This window comes from Manis javanica, chromosome 15 (assembly GCF_040802235.1).
Source record: "Manis javanica isolate MJ-LG chromosome 15, MJ_LKY, whole genome shotgun sequence".
Classification (NCBI taxonomy): Eukaryota; Metazoa; Chordata; class Mammalia; order Pholidota; family Manidae; genus Manis; species Manis javanica.
Genome location: NC_133170.1, coordinates 5,337,642 through 5,356,621, shown reverse-complemented (window position 1 = coordinate 5,356,621; position 18,980 = coordinate 5,337,642). Strand labels below are relative to the sequence as shown.

The window sequence follows — 18,980 nt, the reverse complement described above, 5'->3', positions numbered from 1 at the left end:
TTCCTGTCAGCAATTCCAGAACACTAGCCAAGAGATGATGCTACCTATCATTTCACTTATTAATTCATACCCATACTTAGCAAACATTTCTCAAGCAATACTCAGGCTAGAATCTGGGAATAAAACAACAGACAAAAGACTCCTCTGCCCTTGGAGAAATTCACAGCTCTAGGTTTCTCGTTGTTAAAAGCATTGGTGTTGTGTCATTTTACTTTGTTATTCAGCATCTAGATGTGACAACTTCTGCCAGAGGAACACTCGTAACAGGGCAGGAAATACACTTCCAAGCGGGTATAGTGACAATATACATTTTAAAGAAAATTAAAGGGGTACAGGCAAGAACAGTGTGCTCATCAGAGACACCTCAAACCCCTCAGCCATGAACACTTCTCAGATTTGACGTTTAAAGATAAAAACATTCTATATGATCTATTAAGGCTAGCGGTGAGAGAATCTCTGATCACCAAACTCCAAAACCAAGGCTAAACTGAAAAGGAAAGACAGGGCTTTGTATTGTTTGGTTTAGTTTCAGACACCCTTTCACCTTCACAGATATTAAAATGCCCTGGGGAGAGAGTGGCCTTTCTAAGGACGTGGGAAAAGGGCGTTGTTCTTGCCACAGAAAAAAAGACATTCTCCCAAAACACCTGGATCAAAAATCAAGCTTTCAAAAAACATTCTGATATACTTAAAATGCATAATAGGCAAAGACATGTATATATTTCAAACTGTGAATAAAACATCAGAAAGCATGAATTTTTGTATGACCACTCATAAATGTAACAGCAAGATGTACTTTTTCAAATTGTACTCCTTAGGGCTGGCAAAACAAATGCCCAACCCAAAATAAAAGTTTGTTTCAATGCACCATTATATAAACTTGGAGAAAATATTTTTTGCAACTACCCAGGTTAATAACTTAGGAGGGATTCTATCTGTCTCAAGAATAAAAGAAATCTATTTTCTGGGGAAAAAAATAAGCATTTACTTACTTTTTAGAATTACACAAGCATCCTGGCAAAGGTGTTTTTTAGCCCCTTGATGTTTAATGTATTGGTACAGTGAGAATTTCACGATCCTTCAATACTTCACACAAGTAAAGGAAACTTGCTACTGAAGAAAGTTTCACAGGCTCTTCTGACAGGTTCAAGTCTAACTCGCTTCTCCTGCAGTTTTCCCAGTCTAATCCAGTCGGTGGCTCCTCGTCCACTCAAGGGTTAAGAGAGCTGTCCTCGACTCACCCCTTCTCCTGACCCTTCATGCAGTCCGCCACCGGGTTGCATCATTCCACCTTTTAAACAGTTCTCAAACCTTCACTCCACTCCCGCTACCCTGTCAGCACCTTAGTCCACGCCAGCCTCGTCTGTCACCAGGACATGCATGGCGGCACTTGTTCCTTTTTCCCTCTTCTACTCTTGGACCTTATCCAATCCAATCTCTACTGAGCACAAGGAGGAACATTCACAAAACAAGATAGAAACAATGTTGCTCACTAACTTAAAATGCTTCAAGGCTTTCCTTTGCCTTTAGCGTAAACACGGAATCTTTAACATAGTGCACAAAGCCCGACAGCAAGGGGCTCCAAGCAGCACTTTCTGCTTTCATTCGGTGAAGTTTTTCCTCCATCATCCCCCACCCCTGCTGGTCCCTTGCACCACACACCAGACACACTCCTTTCCCCCCTTAGCACCTTACACAAGCTGTCCGCTCTACTGGAAATTCTTACCCTTTGGCTGGCAGACCATTCCTCGGGGCTAAGATTAAATGTCATTTTCTCAAAGAGGGCTGCAGGGACCCCCTCCCCAGTATAAACTAGATTCATCACTATACTCTATCTTATTTGATCACTAAGTACAATATCACGATATATTTACCTGCATAGTCATCTGATCAACGTCTGTCTTTCCCACAAATTACATGTTTCTTAAAGGCAAGGACCAGAACAGTTTGTGGCTGTTATTTCCCACTACTGTACTGTATTTCCAAGCAGCCATTCTACGGACTCGATCATTGTACACTTAGTTGAATATTGTTCAATCAATTAGAATGAAAATATTATTTGTGGATAATTTCAACCTACTTTAAAAATACTGAGTGAAGAAACAGCCCTAATATGACTTCAAGATTACATTAATTCTGACTGTGGCATTTGACTAGATATGTTACAAAAGTTGCATTTAAATTGAACTATGTAATAGTAGGTTGAGATAATAAGGATGATTACACTAAAAACAAGCATTTGTATAAATTTATAATTTACATATCTGTCAAATGTCATATCTTTTTTACTCTGAAAAGTAACCATCTGGGGGAGGTATTAAGACTTTAAGCATTTTACAAATGCAGAAATAAAAGTGCCAAGAACATAACCTCACTCGGCTGAATAATGAAAGAGACAAGACGGAAACTGAGGAGTCAGACTCTCCAAAGCTGATGCTCAAGTTGATGACTGACCATGGGTTTTAAAGAAAGAAAAATGTCAATTTGTATGATGTTGATGTGAAATGAAATGATTTCATCTGAAATTCTAAGTGATCATTACCACTAATACTTTGAAGTACTCTGTACATTGAAAAGGCAGGGTCTCCTCTGAAATAAACATGAACATTGCTTTGAATACACTTGTTTCTACTGCTATACTAGTATAGTCGCATTATTCCAAGATTTGTCTTAATAATGATGCTGATTATCAAAAAGGCTGTGGCTAAAAATCTGAACCCAGGATACATTAGTGAATTAGATCAAGATTCTATTTCAGAAATATTAGTTCTATAACTTCGAAGAATGAGATAAATGTGTTTACTTATTAAAAGATAATTCCAGATGTTCAGAAGGATTAATAGGAGAAAGAGAGGTAAGATGCCTCTAAATCATTAAGGAACAGTTTCCGCTTCACTTGCATGGAAACTTTAGAAGAATTTTCCTGTTCTTTCAAACAAAACAACAGAATTGAAAGCAGAAGATAATTAAGATGCAACATGGCCATCCTCAATCTATGCCCTTGGAGTCTTGATTCTATTTTGAAAGAGAATAATAATGTGTTTATTGGCACATAAATATTTACACAAAGCATCTTCATGCCAAGATTTTGACCAGATAGCATGTTAATGTCACCATAAAGAACATATATCTTAATGACCTTGAACATCCTTTTCTCTTTCCTCCTTCATCATACAAAACACATATTATCACACACATATACACATTCAGAGACAAGAAGTAGAAAAGATGACTAGATGATATTAAAAGAAATCATTGTGTCATTTTAACCAAAAACATTTTGGTAGGAAATATATCTACAATTAAATAATTGTATTTTTATTCTGCAAGGCCCTTTCAGCATACACAAAATGCAAGAGTGTGGACTGTATTTCGATACATATTATAATTTATCACATACATTATATTTTCAGATTTAATGCTATGGTAGTCAATTATAAGAGCTGGGAGACGTTTTTAAAAATATTCTAGTGACTTGGCTTCTTTCTCCCCTGCAAATATGGAAAGTAAAACAGAGCAGTCAAGTGGTTTGATTAAACCAAGTACAAATTAAAGCGAAACCAGAACCCAACTCAGTCTGAAGGTCATTAGCAGCATTACACTGCGAGTAGTTCCGGGCATTTTATACGTGAGAAAACTGACTGAAGTGGCCATGACCTGCGGGACATAAAGACAATGGAGAGAGGAGAGGAAGGCCTCCATCTGAATGCATTTTAACACTCTGAATTCTCATATTTTTGTTTAATTACTTCCACAAGCCTGTTCTTATATTTTCCTTGTATTGTTTCGCTGATCACCACCCCCAGCCCCAAATCCATTTCCACCATTTGCTAGCAAGTAGTATCATATGGATCTCTGACCATACTAGCTCAGAAACCATAGTAGTTATCTTAAAAAAAAAGAAACCCTCTAGAGATTAAAGTCACAAACTCAGATAATAACAGCAGTCTACAGGGAAACTGTGACCAATGTCAAAATATTAAGTTGTTGATATTTGGAAACTTCTATTCCTAAAATCATGAAGTGGAAGTTGGAAATGAGCAGCCATAGAGGTATAATCTAGGGCAAACATTTTTATTCCCCCAGAAATAATAATTCCCAGGGATCCACTGGGCCACATGAAATAGACAATACTGGCTTCAGATTCAGGGAGCCGCCCTTGCTTCTGGTGTGGACGGTCACAGCCATCCACTTGCTTCATCACCAAACATGAGTCAATGATGACTCAGCAAATGACAACTAAAAATAGCAGTTCTCTAAAAATGCTGTGTAATCCACGTCCTCATTTGGACATGGTAGCTGGCCCTTTCTTCAAATGTTGGCTTCACAAGCTAATGAAAGAAAGATGGGATCCTATATAAATTCTGAATTAACTCAATTAGAAATGTGGAAAAACAAGTATGTTACACAAAAGGGCTAAAGTCAAGTGACTAGAAATATACCTTCAGAATCACACGTCAGTCAGTCTTCAGAATTTTTGCAAGAACTGAACTGTTTGGTACCACTGACAATTAGTTTTATTAGTGCCCCCCCAAATGATATTGGCATTAGGTATTAGTTTAATAACTTCTATTCATTAAAAAGGTTGTCAAAATAACTGATTATCCTTTTTCGGACTATGGAATGTAGCCTTCATGGTTAAAGTACTAAATATTTAAAATGGTATTTTATAAATAATAGAATTATAGAACTCATCGTTTTTATTATTTTTTGCTAAAATTACTTATAATTAAACATTTAAATATAGTTTCACAAATACCATTTCAAGGAAGTGCTGGAAATACTTTTTAAACCAAAGAAATATTTACTTACCCTGCAGCAGTTTAATTCCTCTGCTGTAAGTATGATCGTGCCACATTTCTTCCCTGGAATTCCTCTAAAGTCATAAAAAATACATTTATGCCCATTAATATTTTAAATTATGTAATATAAATTAATACATATTTTATTTTTAAATAACCAAATAAAGAGCACATTATTCATCGGTAGGGTTTTCCCAAGTTTCGACCTTAAGTTTATCCCATAAATTTATCCCATTTAGTATCCTATAGTCTACATTTCCTGATGAAGCTAAACTTTGATCACTTCCATGTCAGCCCTCTGCCCAAGAATTTCAGTAGCTTCATATTAACTGTGATACGTAATATAATCCAAACCAATATGTCTATAATAGAATAAAACTTTCTCCCATGGTTTGTAAGATTTCTGTTATGTGACTAAAGCCTATTTCTAACCTTGATTTTCAGTATTTCTATCTCCTTTCATCAATACAGTTACTTCTTTGTGTTTAGTTCTCCCTTCTTTGTGCCCGTTCCCACTCCCTGACATACCATCGTGTGATTCATTTCCTATTCCCACATAAATATAAATTTTCCATATCCCCAAATGAAGTTCCATTTGTTACAGGAAACTTTTCCCCCAGTCAACCTCACACAAAGCACAGCTTTCTCCCCAGTACCACAGGTTTAGAACTTTATTATCCCTAACTTGTTACAATCGCATGTTTTTACCCTTTCTTTTCTCAAGTTGATTTTAAGTTCTGTAGGTGCAACACTTCTGACATAAACCTCATGCAAACCAACAAAGGAGGGTATCTACACATAACAGGTGCTCGATATGTAAGGAAAATATACAATACATGAGCAAAATAAAACTCCCAATTCTCTTTCTATGTGTCTCTGCTGTGTTTATGCTCTTACACCTACCTTCAAGGGAAAAGTCTGTGAGGAAAATGGAAGGTGTGTGCAAGGCTCCCCGCTTTACTTAAGGGTACAGAGAGACAGGCCATGAGAATCCTCCAAACATAATCCTAATGCTCTAAAGATATATTCATGCTTCTTTCGTCCTACAATAAATCAGAGTTCGGACTCTTCTGCTTGTCCTGGAAACTACAAATTGTGGTATCAGAGCCCCACAAGTGTTTTTGTCCTTAAGAATATAATTCATCCCTGACAATCTATGCTAGCATGTATACAATAAAGACATAAATCCCATTCCCCATGTGTAAAGGGACTGGAGACTTCATGTCTTAACTGGGAACAAAGGAAGAGATTGGAAAATTACCATATTCTGAGTTGTCAATATATCAATGTAAATCATACTTACTGTAAAACTGCTCTACTCTTTTTTTCTTCCTAGTCTAAAATTTCTTCTGGGGAGCACCACATGGTCTTGAGCCTAAAACGTCATCCCATAGCATGTGCAGAAAGCTGTCTGTCATAAAATCTTGCCTTCTCGAACTTTCAACCCCAATTCAGGTAACTGTACATGTCAGGAGCTTCCATTTTCTCCAGGTCTTTATGACTAAGAGATCAATTAATTTATCCTTGCATTTTTTTTCTTAGAATAGTACACATCATTTTTAGCATCCTTCTAGCATCTATAATCAGTTCATTTTTCTAATCCAGCTGTACCTTTCTTTTTCCTTCTATCTATTTGTGAATCACCAGATTGACATTTTCAGCATTACAGCTAACTAAATAAACACCCTGACTGGACATCTATCTGAAAATACTTTAAAATAATGAATAGAATTTGAAAAAGGTTCTGATAAATGTTCTGCTAACAGGACAAAGAAGTAAAGCCTGTCAGAAACAGAAAATGGAAAGCCAGAAACACAGAGGTGATCCTGGAGAATTTGACCCAGGGCTTGTTTTTTAATTAATTCTTAGGGCATAAAGATGAGAGACAGAAAAGGTGGGAGGACTCCCAGGTAGGGGATTCAATGAATGACCAACTCACAGGATAAAGCTTGAATCACAATGACTGTACTGCCTGAGTGTAGCATGAAATTAGATACAAACATTCACTTTGGAAGAACCTACAAAATTAATCCTTGCCCCTAAACACTTGGTGATGAATGAAAAAGAAAAAAATGTCTCCTAAAAATTCAGACCTCAACTTGCTGCCTTAATTTTCACTACCTGGGTAGTTACAAAAACTTCAAAGCAAGGATACAGTTTCAGTAAAACAATCATATGTACCTAGTAAAGGCAAAACCTCTCTGGCAGAGTTTGCTTTCAAATTACGTCTCAACATATTTTCACATTAAAAATTAAAGAATATATATGAGTTTTTTCAAGTATCATGAAACACTGAAGGAAAAATGGACCATGTGTTAGAGTCTCCTGCACAATCAAACATAGAATACTGGAAATATGCACAGTGTGCAAAATGTAAGTATGTACTATATACCGAAAATAAAAAAGAAAATGTAACTATGAGTAACTTGCAAAGAACTATAAAAATAATCAAAAATATTTAGAGAAAAAGTTGTAGAACTTCTAGAAACTAATAATAATAGAATTAGAAAACTCAGTGGGTGCATATAACCACAGATTAAGACGTTGCAGAACAATTAGTGAACCGAAAGATAGATGTAAAGAAATTATCCACAATGCAGCACAGAGAGGCAGACCTGGGAACTATTATAAAGAGATTTAGAAACATGGAGGACAAAGTTAAAAGATTTAATATGCATCTAATCCAGAAGGAAAGAGAGAATGAATAGAGGAGATGCAAAAATACTTGAAGGCAGAAGGGCTGGGAAATCTCTAAAACTGATGGAAAAAAATCTATTTCCAGATTCAAAAAGACCAGTGAATTCTAAGCAGCATAAATAAAAATAAATTTATGCCTATACCCACGATAGGGACATGGCCAAATACTGAGACAAAGGGCACTTCTTGAAAGGAGCCAGAGAGAATACAGATGGCTTACTAAAATCACAATATTAAACTAGTGCTGACCCCTCAGAAGGGATACTGGGGCTGAATGATAATTTTAAAAATATCTTCAATGGTATGAAAGAAAATAACTGTCGCCCTTGGAATACACACAGTGTATGTCTCTTTTAAAAACAAGCATGAACTACAGACATTTTTCAAACAAGTAAGAATTGAGAGAATTTTTGGCTAAGCACGCTTGCTTGTGGTATTTCCAGAATGGACTTCAAACTGAAGGAGAACAATCACAGTAGGAGAGGCTGACATGAAAGAAGAAACAATAAAGGACGCGGTGAATATGGATGCATCTTAATAAATATTTACCATAAATCAGTAATAGTAATGTTAAACACTGAAATAACAAGTACAAATGATAATGACAGCGCTGATCAGGACGTGAGAATTTAAGTTAAAGTTTTCCAGTATTCTTTTGTTGTTAAGGAAGAAAACAAAAATATGCTATAAGTAAATGGAATTTGATGAATGAAGTAAATATATTTAAAAACTTCTGGGAAACTGCAATTTTCTGAACACTTTATAATCTAAAGGTTAGAAAAGGAAACTGTGGAATGGTGTTTGAAAAATACAACAAATTCAAAGAAAACATGAAAACATGGAGCCAGTAGGTGATAGAAATAAACCCAGAGGAATAGTTACTAAGTACATGTGAGTGAACTAAATGACCCATATTGAAATTCTATATAAAATAATAAAATCCATCCATAAGCAAGTTCTTTAGACATAAAAATTTAAGGATTTAGAAAATTCAAAAGCAAGGAATGGAAAGATATACTGTGGGGCAAAAAGCTAATCCTGATGAAAAGCAATGTACCTACACTAATAACAAAGACTTTATATTTTAAAAGATTGCTAGAAATAGATACTGTGTAATAACACCAGTTGCAATCAGTTAGGAAGATAGAATAATCACAATACTGTGTCCATCAAATATTACAGCTCTAAAACATATAAGGCAAGAACTGACCATACTACAACAGGGGAGTACACCTTTTGTTGAGCAATTTTATATTGAGCAATGTTAATTTGGGAACACTCAAATAAATAGAATAAAAAATGAATGAGGGAACATTAGAACCAATATCAACCATATATATATATATTTAAAGGATTATAAGAGAATACTATGAACAATTGTAGGCCAAAAAATTAGATAAACTAGAAGGGATAAGTTCCTAGAAATATACAATCTACCGGTTATATCATTGAAAAACAGAAAATCTGAACAGAGCAGTAACTAGTAAAGAGATTGAATCTGAACCAAATGGCCTCACTGGGGAGTTTCTCCCAAACATTAAAGTATTAATATCAATTTTCCTAAAACTCTTCAATAAGTTGAAGAGGAGGGAACATTTCCAAATTCATTCTATGAGGTCAGTATTACCTGGATACCAAAGCCAAAGACACTGCAAGAAAATAAAACTATAGAGCAATATTCCTGGTGAATATTGATGCAAAAATCCTGAACAAAACACTAGCTAACTGGCTTTAACAATAGCATATTAAATGGATTATACACCATGACCAAGTGGGATTTATTACTGGAAAACAAGGATGCCTCAACATATTAGAGTCCATTTGATATGCCACATTAACAAAATGAAGGCCCAAAATCAGGTGATCATCTCAATGAATGCAGAAAAGGCATCTGACAAGATGCAATTCCATTTCATGATAAAAAACACTCAATAAACTAGAAATAGAAGGAAACTACATCAACATAGTAACAGTAATATATTAAAACCCACAACTAATTTCATACTCAATGATGAAAAACTGAAAGCTCTTGCTCCAAAATCATGAACAAGGTAAGAGGCTTACCTTTGCTACTTCTATTCAACATCATAGTGGTTATTCTAGCTAGGGCAATTAGGTAAGAAAAAGAAATAAAAGGCATCCAATTTGAAAAGGAAGATTAACATTATTCCTGTGTGCAAGATTACATAATCTTATATGTAGAAAACCCTAAAGATGCCACATTAAAAAAAAAACTGTTAGAACTAATAAATTCAGCAAAGTTGCTAGATACAAAATCAACATTAAGAGAATCAATTGTATTTTCAAAGACTAATAATTAACAACCCAAAAAAGAAATTAACAATTTCATATATAATAGCATCAAAATGATAAAATACTTAAGAATAAATCAACCAGAGGTGAAAGACTTTTACAATGAAAGCTATAAAACATTGCTGGAAGAAATTAAAGAAGACACAAATATATGGAAAGACATCCTGAGTTCATGGACTTAATATTGTTAAGATGTTCATACTACCCAAACAAATCTATATATTGGACATAATCCCTATCTTTAAATCTCAGTGGCATTTTTTTGGCAGAAGTAAATAGAAAAAGTCATCCTAAAATTAATATGAAATCTCAAGGGACCCCTAAATAGCTAAAACAGTTTTGAAAAAGAACAAAGTTGGGGGACTCAAACAGCCTGATTTCAAAACAGATAACAAAGCTATAGTAATCAAAACTGTGTGTTATTGGCATAAAGATAGACAAATAGACCTATGAAAAAGCAGAGAGAGCCCAGAAATAAACCCTTACATATATGGTCAAATGATCTTCAAGGATGTCAACAACACTCAGTGAGGAAAGTACAGTCTCCAACAATTAGTGTGGGGAAAACTGTATATTCATATAGAATAGAATATAGTTGGGCCCTTGTCTTATACCATACATAAAAATCAACTCAAAATGGACTAAATGTTCAAGCTCAAGACCTGAAGCTATAACACTTCTAGGTGAGAATATATAAAGAAAGCTTCATGACATTGGTGTTGACTTTTTGGATATGACATCAAAAGTGGAGCAAAAATAAATAAATAGGATTACATCAAACTTAAACACTTTTGTACCTCATAGAACAATATAAACAGTGAAAAGGCAACCTATAGAATAGGAGTATGTATTTGAAAATTATATATCTGATAAACAGTTAATATCCAGAGTATATAATAAAGGTTAATAAATATAAAGAACCCCTACAACTCAATGGGGGAAAAATCACAAAGCCTTACTTAAAAATGAGCAAAAGACTTAAATACATTTCTCCAAAGATGATATAGAAATGACCAAAAAGCATATGAAAAGAAGCTCAATGTCACTAATCACCAGAAAAATGCAAAACAACACCACAATGCTGTATCACCCCAACTATAAAAAAAACCAAAACAAACCAAAAACCAAAATAACAAGTTCTGGTGAACATGTGGAGAAACTGGAACCTCTGAACACTGCTGGGATTGTGAAATGGTGCAGCTGCTGGGGAAACAGTATGGAGGCTCCTCAAAATATTAAAAGTGTAACTTCTATATGGTCAGCAATCCTGCTTATGGTTATATGTCCAAAAGAACTGGAAGCAAAGTATCAAAGAGATACTTGCATACCATGTTCATAGTAGTACTATTCTCAATAGCTAAGAGTGGAAATAATCCAAAGGTCAATTGGATGAATGGATGACCAAAATGTGATATATACATACAATAGAGTATTATTCATTTTTAAAAAGGAAGGAAATCCTCTCACAGGCTACAACATGAATAATCCTTGAGGACATTATACTTAGTAAAATAAGCCAATAACAAAAGGACAAATACTGTATAATTCTACTTACATTACATACCTAAAGTGGTCAAGTTTATAGAAACAGCAAGAAGAATGGTGGGTACCAGTGGCTGGTGGCAGGAGGAAGAAAAGTTTTTTAATGGGTATAATTTTAGTTTTGCAAGTTGGAAAAGTTCTGAAGATCTGTTTCATAGCAATGTTCATATACTTAACATCACTTAACTGTACACTGATAATGCTGAAGATGGCATGTAAAAAATAAGCCAATCAATCAATCAACAATACAACAATGGCCAACTGAAGTTATTCTGAGAACACCAGATTGCATAGTATTTTTAAATGTAGAACTTAAAATCGTGATTCAAAAATATAAAATTCTGAGAAGAAAATATAACTTCAGGATAATGAAGAATTTCTTTAACCAGCAATACAAAAGTACAAATGAAAAGGGAAATCATTTTAAGATTGACATTAAAATTGAGAATTTCTGTTCATCAAAACACACCATAAAGAAAAAGAAAAAAAGTCACAAACTAGAAGATATTTTCAAAATAGTTAAACAAAATATTAGTATCAAGAATACATTAAAAAATTCTTTAAAATAAGAAAATGGTAAACAGTCTACAAGGAAAAAAATGACCAAAAATCATGAAGAGGCATTTTACAGAATATGATGAAAAGAAATAGGCAATAAATAAACACAAATATGTTCAAATATCACATTGGTAAACAGAGGAATGCTAATTGAAATATACAGCATATTGACAGAAATGAAAAATTAAAAAAATATCAAATTTTGACAAGAAGTAGAAGCAAATGGAATTCTTTTTATACTGCCACGAAGGGCAAATTGGAAGGGCCATTTAGAAAACAATTTGGTAATTTCTAACAAATCTGAAAATGCTAAAACAGTCATAACAAATTGTCACACATTGAGCAGCTTAAAGCAACACCTATTCACTACCTCACAGTCACAAAGGCTAGAAGTACAGTTGGCACAGCAAGGAAATCTACTTAGGGTCTGGCCAAAATTCAGGGGTGAGTTCTTTCAAAATTTCCTTAAAATTTAAGAGTTCTTTCCTGGAGGTTCTGGGAGAAAACCTGCTTTCAGGATCTTTGAGATTGTCAAGATGTAGAATATAATTCCTTCTCATTGGCCCCCTACATTTTCAAGCGAGCAACTAAGAAGTTGAGTCCTTGACCTACAAGTCTTTTTCCAACTGTGTGTGTGTGTCTTCTTGAACACCACCAGCAGGGTGTTCCAGAGCTCAATTCTGATGGTATCTGCCCAGAGACAGCACCAGCATCCCCAGGTTAAGGGCTCTGTACTGTAAGACTGCCCTCCACCCCCAACCCCAGATGCCAGCTGCAAGCCCTGGGCAGTTCCCTGTGCTCCTGACCACCCCACTACAGACTGGAGGTTCCCCAGACCTCCCCCTTAGGTTCATTTGTTGGAGTGGCTCGCAGAACTCAGGAAAACACTTAACTTTACCAGTTTAATAAAGACTACCATGAAGGACGCATGTTAACAGCTAGATAAAGGGATACACAGGGCCAGGTCCCACATAAGGGAGCTTCTATCCTGTGCAGCTGGGGGCCCAGGGTGGAGGCAGGTGGGAGAATTCTGGTTCCCCAAGTGTGGAAGCTCTCTCCCAAAGAGAAGCAAGATACAAAAGAGCGATGTGCTCCTCTCGTGGGTTTTTGGGCAGGATTCATTACATAGTCACGATTGACTGAATCATTGGCCATTGGCTGATTCCACCTCCAGCCCCCGCCCTTGGGTCCCAAAGTCTCTCATCAACCTGACAAGACACCCATTTCACCTTTAAGGCTCTGAAGTATTTTCAGGAACTGTGGATGAAGACCAAATATACCTGGGAAATATATATTTGGCCATCTGAATGAGTATTTCTTAGAACTCATTATATCACAAAGTCTCTCTAACATTCTCTTTTGCCTTTGTGGGATCATATAATTACACTGGATCTACCCAAAAAATCCAGGATGATCTTCCTATCTTAAGGTCATCTGATTAGCTATTTTAATAACATCTGAAAAGTTCTTTTTGCCATATAGCATAGCCTAACCACAGGCATGACAGAGTGTGAGGGTCCCGGGGAGCAAATCTTAGCCACCACAGTCCACGCTTAAGGCCTAATGATCATCGCCCTCCCATATGAAAACCCGTTCACCCACCCCTCAGGTCCCAGGAGGGCTCCTCCATTATAACATCGACTCAATTCAAAACCTCATCTAAATAAGCATCTGATAAGCAGCTCCAAAATGCCAGGTATCATCATCTAAATTGCGTGCGTTTAAGGCTCTGGGTGCTCGTATCCCGGAGCACAGTTCCTAACATCAGGGGACCTGTGCCCCGCGTACAATGGTGAGGCAAGCATGGAACAGTGAGGATGTCCTGGTTCAAACAGAGCAGGGGGATCAGGTAAAATGGAATCGCCAGTCTAAAGCAGTTTGAAATCCCCGCTGAGCACGCCCGAGTACCTTTCCATGGCTTGCAGCTCCGATCTCTGGGTCATTCTTCATCTTTTATGAAAGCGAGCAAAAGATTGCAACTGAGTAGTTTATCAGCCTGCTTGTTTATCAGCCAGCGGAATTGGGTTGTGTGGCAGGGGCGGGGGAGAGCGGGAGTCCACAGCCGTCCTTCATTTCTTTCCCTCTTCCTTTCCGTCTAGATAGCAGTGTTTCTGCTGGCCTAAGTCTCAAGAGCTTTGCGGGTCTCTTGGGATGTCACGGGACTCGCTCTGTTCGATAAGAAGCTCCTCCACAAGTCATTCTTAGATAATCCATCTCAATTTCTAGCTCCTGCTAACACAACTGAGGGGATCTAAGGGTCACTTACTTGATATCTTCAAAGAGCCTTCTGCGTGACTGAGTAGTTTGATTTTTACATCCCCCTGAAGTTTCAGCACAAGTTGTAGAGTCACATCCTCAATCATTTCTCTGGGGTACACTTTCCTGACATTGAATCTCTTCCTTTGAGGGTCTTTTCCCATCTAGGTAAGCCGACAGTTGCCTACATCATCAACGTGTACAAAGCAGTCTAAGCTTTCCCTACATGCTTTTCAAAATTCTCTCGTCCTCCTTGATTTAAAAGCTACTTTTACAGCTCTGGGTGTTTATCATAGCAGCATCCCACTTCCAGCAACCAAAGAACGTACTGGTTTCCTATTGCTGTTGTAACTACCACAGATTCAGGGGCTTAAAACGACGCCCATTCTTTACTGGGCAGTTCTGTCGGTCAAAATGCCAGCAGGAGCATCTGAGGACTCTGCTTAGGGCTGCACATGGCTGACATCCACGTGTCCACTGGCCGGGGTTCTTATCTAGAGGATCTGGGAGAGAATGAACTTTCAAGCACATTCAAGTTGTTGGCAGAATTCATATTCTTTTCATGATTTCCATGTGGCCCCTACATCTTCAAGACATCAAACGCCGGTCAGATCCCTCCCGTGCCTTGAGACTTCCCTGTTTCCTGCATTTCTCTCACTTCCTGTTCTGCCTTTCTCTTCTGTTTCTAAGGGCTCACGTGACCGCACTGAGCTAGCCTAGATAATTCGCCATCATCTCCCTATCCTAAAGCCAGCTGACCAGTAAATTTTAATAACACCTACGAACTTCCACTTGCATGTAAGTAACATAACCATGGGTGTAACATACCAGATGGCAAAGCTCATGAGGGCCAAAGTTCTCCCTCCCATACTGTACATGCTCTGAGGATCCCAGAATTCCATTCCTAAGCATATAATTAGGAGACATATATTAATTTTTATTGCAGCACAGCTTATATAGAAAAAGCTAGAAACTACAAAAAGTCCATCCGCTTGTCATCAGGTAAATGTACTTACAATTCACAAACATGGTTCTGAAATAAATGAGTGAAGTATAGCTTCATACATTCACACATCACGTAGGATAGGACGGCTCTCACAAGCCATTCTGAGCAAAACATCAAGTCACAGAAAAATATACAGAGTATAATTTTAGTTATGTAAGCAGAAGAACATGAAAACTGAAACATCACTTTCAATAATCTTATGAAGAGCTGTATCAGGCTTAATATTTTTCAGAAAATTAATCCGTTTATGCTGAGCTAGAGGCAATATCTCATCACTGAAAGGGTAACATAAAATGTCTCCTGCCTCAACACATTTCCTTCATTAGCCTTTCTCAACATTTAAAATATTTAGGATCCTAGATTCATCTTTAGACCATTCACCTCTTCAACCCCTCTTCAGTTTTCAAAGCCCAAATCAAATGCTGCCTCTCTGACTCTCACACCTGGAGTAATTCCTCTTCCCTCTCTACCTTGTAGTTACTCCTACTGTGGCACATTGATCCTCAGCACACACACACCCTGTTTGGAACTTCCATATAGCTGAGTTTATATCCCAGATACATCAATTAATGACTGTGACTTTGAACAAGTTTAACCTTCTTGAAACTCAGTCTCCACATCTCAGAAATGAAGATAATGCAGTTGCAATGCAAATATCACATGTGTATAAATGTAGCATAGAGCAAGTATTCAACGAATTATAGTTATTGTGTTTGCGGTGAGATCTAGGAGAGGAGATTTTGCATTGCCAGCTCTGGGTACTGCACCTGAAGACATACAACATTTTATGTTCTCTAAGCATTTGTTGAAGTGAGTTGCAATTAATAAAGTGATTTCAGAAGCCCCTAGCTAAAGAATGCAAGTCAATATGAATGTACGAGAGAGTAACAAATTAGACCAGTAGCGTGCCTTCTCTGCAAACTTAGTGCTGACTTGTTTATTATACTAATTCTCTGATTCAATACATTTATTGACTGAGGACAGAGAAAGGGAGAGTCCAAGATACAGAATGTTAGGCAGCTAAAGGGGCAGAATAAGGATTCTAAGTGTTTTACCTTAAAGGTAATGGAATTAAGAGAAAATCCTCAATACAAAGTTTACCAACTCTTAACTGCAGTTAACAAACGTCCGAATTGGAGGGGTTGGGGAAAGAAGCATAGACTAAAATAGGGCTAATTCTTAACTGGATGAAAGACAAATGAACACCTTTTTCATGTTAAGTAGATCTATTTTGATTGGAGCAACAAGCAAACGATTCAGATGAACTCTTTTTTAAAAATCAAATTTTAAAAAATGTTAATGTAATTCTTAAAGTTATCCCATGGCACAATGAAGTATTTATGTAATATTGGACTACAATTTGGTAACACCTAAATATTTCATATCACTTCTGTGTACATTTGAATTGTGAAGGTAAATGGCTTAGAGCTTACAGGGGAAACATCATACCAATAACTGAAACTTGCCCCCGCAGGGAAATGCAAAATACGATACAGAAATAAACATGCAAAAATTCATTTGTATTCATCAATATTAATGATTTTAATCTAGGAAGTAAACCTAATATGAAACTATGTCTTTTCTTGGTTAGTATATGAATGTGTCTTTTATCTCATATTTTAAGTATCTTATGATCATATTTCTTGCTCTGATGGTACTAGTATATGTAAATGATAGTCAAAGTGCTCTTTCAACAGTGGAATACTAATGAAAATAACATTTTATACTTCATGGTATTTGTAGGCCCAAATAGCAAAATAGCTACAGACAAATAGATTACTTAGCTTTACAGAACTGCAATACAAACAGAATATAATTCCTTTGCTTGTTTACACAACAAATATTTACCTACTTATATGCAAGTCACAGCAGCTAGCACTCTCTAGGCTTCTGTAATATAATCACTTGAAAAAGATGTATTGCTTGCTTACCCTTTTATAGGCATTGTGCTACGTAGTGGAGACAGATAAAGTTGAAGAACGTACACTAGCCTACAGCTCAGTGGGAAGAAAAAGAGAAAGGACAGCGCGAGAAGAATTTCGATGGTATACATGATAGATTCATTTTCAGGGCATACTCAGTTTGGGATTTCTTTGAGATGTCTGTGTTCAATAGGCAGGTACATATGCCCCTGGGGCCAGGGAGAGAATATGATTGACATAAGATGTGAGCATCAGCGACACAGGTGACAGCTGAAATCAGGGCCATTAAAGAGCTTGCGCAGAGTAACACACCCTGTAGGCTGTAGGCCTTAAACTGTGAATCACACACACATCTGACACCCCAATCAATGCGAGGGACACTGCCAGGAGAAAAACGTCACCCAGCATTCTGTGCACATGTGAGGCCATTCTCAGGGCTGTGAAGAGGCAGATTCTACAGGGGGCCAGGAGCAAACTAGGAGAGGCGGGGCCAGGAGGAAACTAGGAGAGGCGGGGCCAGGAGGAAACTAGGAGAGGCGGGGCCAGGAGCAAACTAGGAGAGGCGGGGCCAGGAGGAAACTAGGAGAGGCGGGGCCAGGAGCAAACTAGGAGAGGCGGGGCCAGGAGCAAACTAGGAGAGGCGGGGCCAGGAGGAAACTAGGAGAGGCGGGGCCAGGAGCAAACTAGGAGAGGCGGGGCCAGGAGGAAACTAGGAGAGGCGGGGCCAGGAGGAAACTAGGAGAGGCGGGGCCAGGAGCAAATTAGGAGAGGCGGGGCCAGGAGGAAACTAGGAGAGGCGGGGCCAGGAGGAAACTAGGAGAGGCGGGGCCAGGAGCAAACTAGGAGAGGCGGGGCCAGGAGCAAATTAGGAGAGGCGGGGCCAGGAGGAAACTAGGAGAGGCGGGGCCAGGAGCAAATTAGGAGAGGCGGGGCCAGGAGGAAACTAGGAGAGGCGGGGCCAGGAAAGCCAAGGGAGGGAGTTTCAGGGACAAGGTGGTCAACAGCACCAAATGCCGCAGAAAGACGCAATAGATCGGGACTGCAAGCACCTGGTGGATGTGGCACAGAGGGTGCCTGGCCCCAAGCAAGCCGTCCGAGGGGGGTCAGGGAGAGCAGCGTGGAGAGCGAGCGGTAGTTGAGAAGCTGTACAAGAAAAGTCTTTGAAGATTATCTGCCATGATGGGAAGAATGGAGGGAGACTGACAGCCTGAGAAAGAAGCAGCCGTGTGTCCGGGGGAATGGCGGGAGGAGGCCGCAGAGAAACGAAGGGCCCTAGCGATGCCTGTGTGCAGGAGAATCCAGGGCACAAATGGACACAACTGTTTATTGAAGAAAAGAAACCGTATGCTCAACGAAGGCAGGAGGGAGGAGGGTAATGTGAATCCCACCTGTAGCCAACAAAAAACTGAAGAATGACTTCAGGGCCAAACCTGCGTTTTTAAAAGCAGCTCCTGTCTTCCTTCTCCTGATTTTGGGCAAGGAATTTACCTAAACCTCTTTTGCTCATCAGTAAAATACAACTAATAATCTCTATTTTGCTAGGTTGAGGAAAGATCCAATGCTATAATATATCAAAAGCTTTGGGTGCAATCTGATAGGGTGCTGAGTAAATACAGGAACTAATATTATTATGGTATTGGATTCTCTGAGAATAAAAAGGCAAGTCTGTCTGGGAGTGATCAGAAGAAAGTGTGTGACATAGAGGCCTTGAAGAGGGTTATTTATGACCTTTTGGAAAAGTTGCTGAGGAGAAAGGGAAAATGTGCCCACGAGGGTCACAGCACTGAAGGCTGAAGCTGGGCTGGTGACCAGGCGTCAGGGGTGTCACCAGACCATTTGGTTCCAAACTGGGACCCTGTGGGATTCAGACCACATGCATGCAGA

The 18,980-nt window shown here is 38.1% G+C and overlaps 1 protein-coding gene across 4 annotated transcripts in view; it reads right to left on the bottom strand.

Annotated features, from left to right (window-relative positions):
• CPNE8 (copine 8) overlaps positions 1-18,980 on the bottom strand; it is a 165,081-nt gene that overhangs the window by 70,354 nt on the left and 75,747 nt on the right. For all 4 annotated transcript variants that reach the window (XM_037010073.2, XM_037010062.2, XM_073223160.1 and 1 more), the window contains one exon: positions 4,813-4,876. In XM_037010073.2, the coding sequence (XP_036865968.1) occupies positions 4,813-4,876 (64 nt within the window). The remainder of the gene's footprint in view (positions 1-4,812; positions 4,877-18,980) is intronic.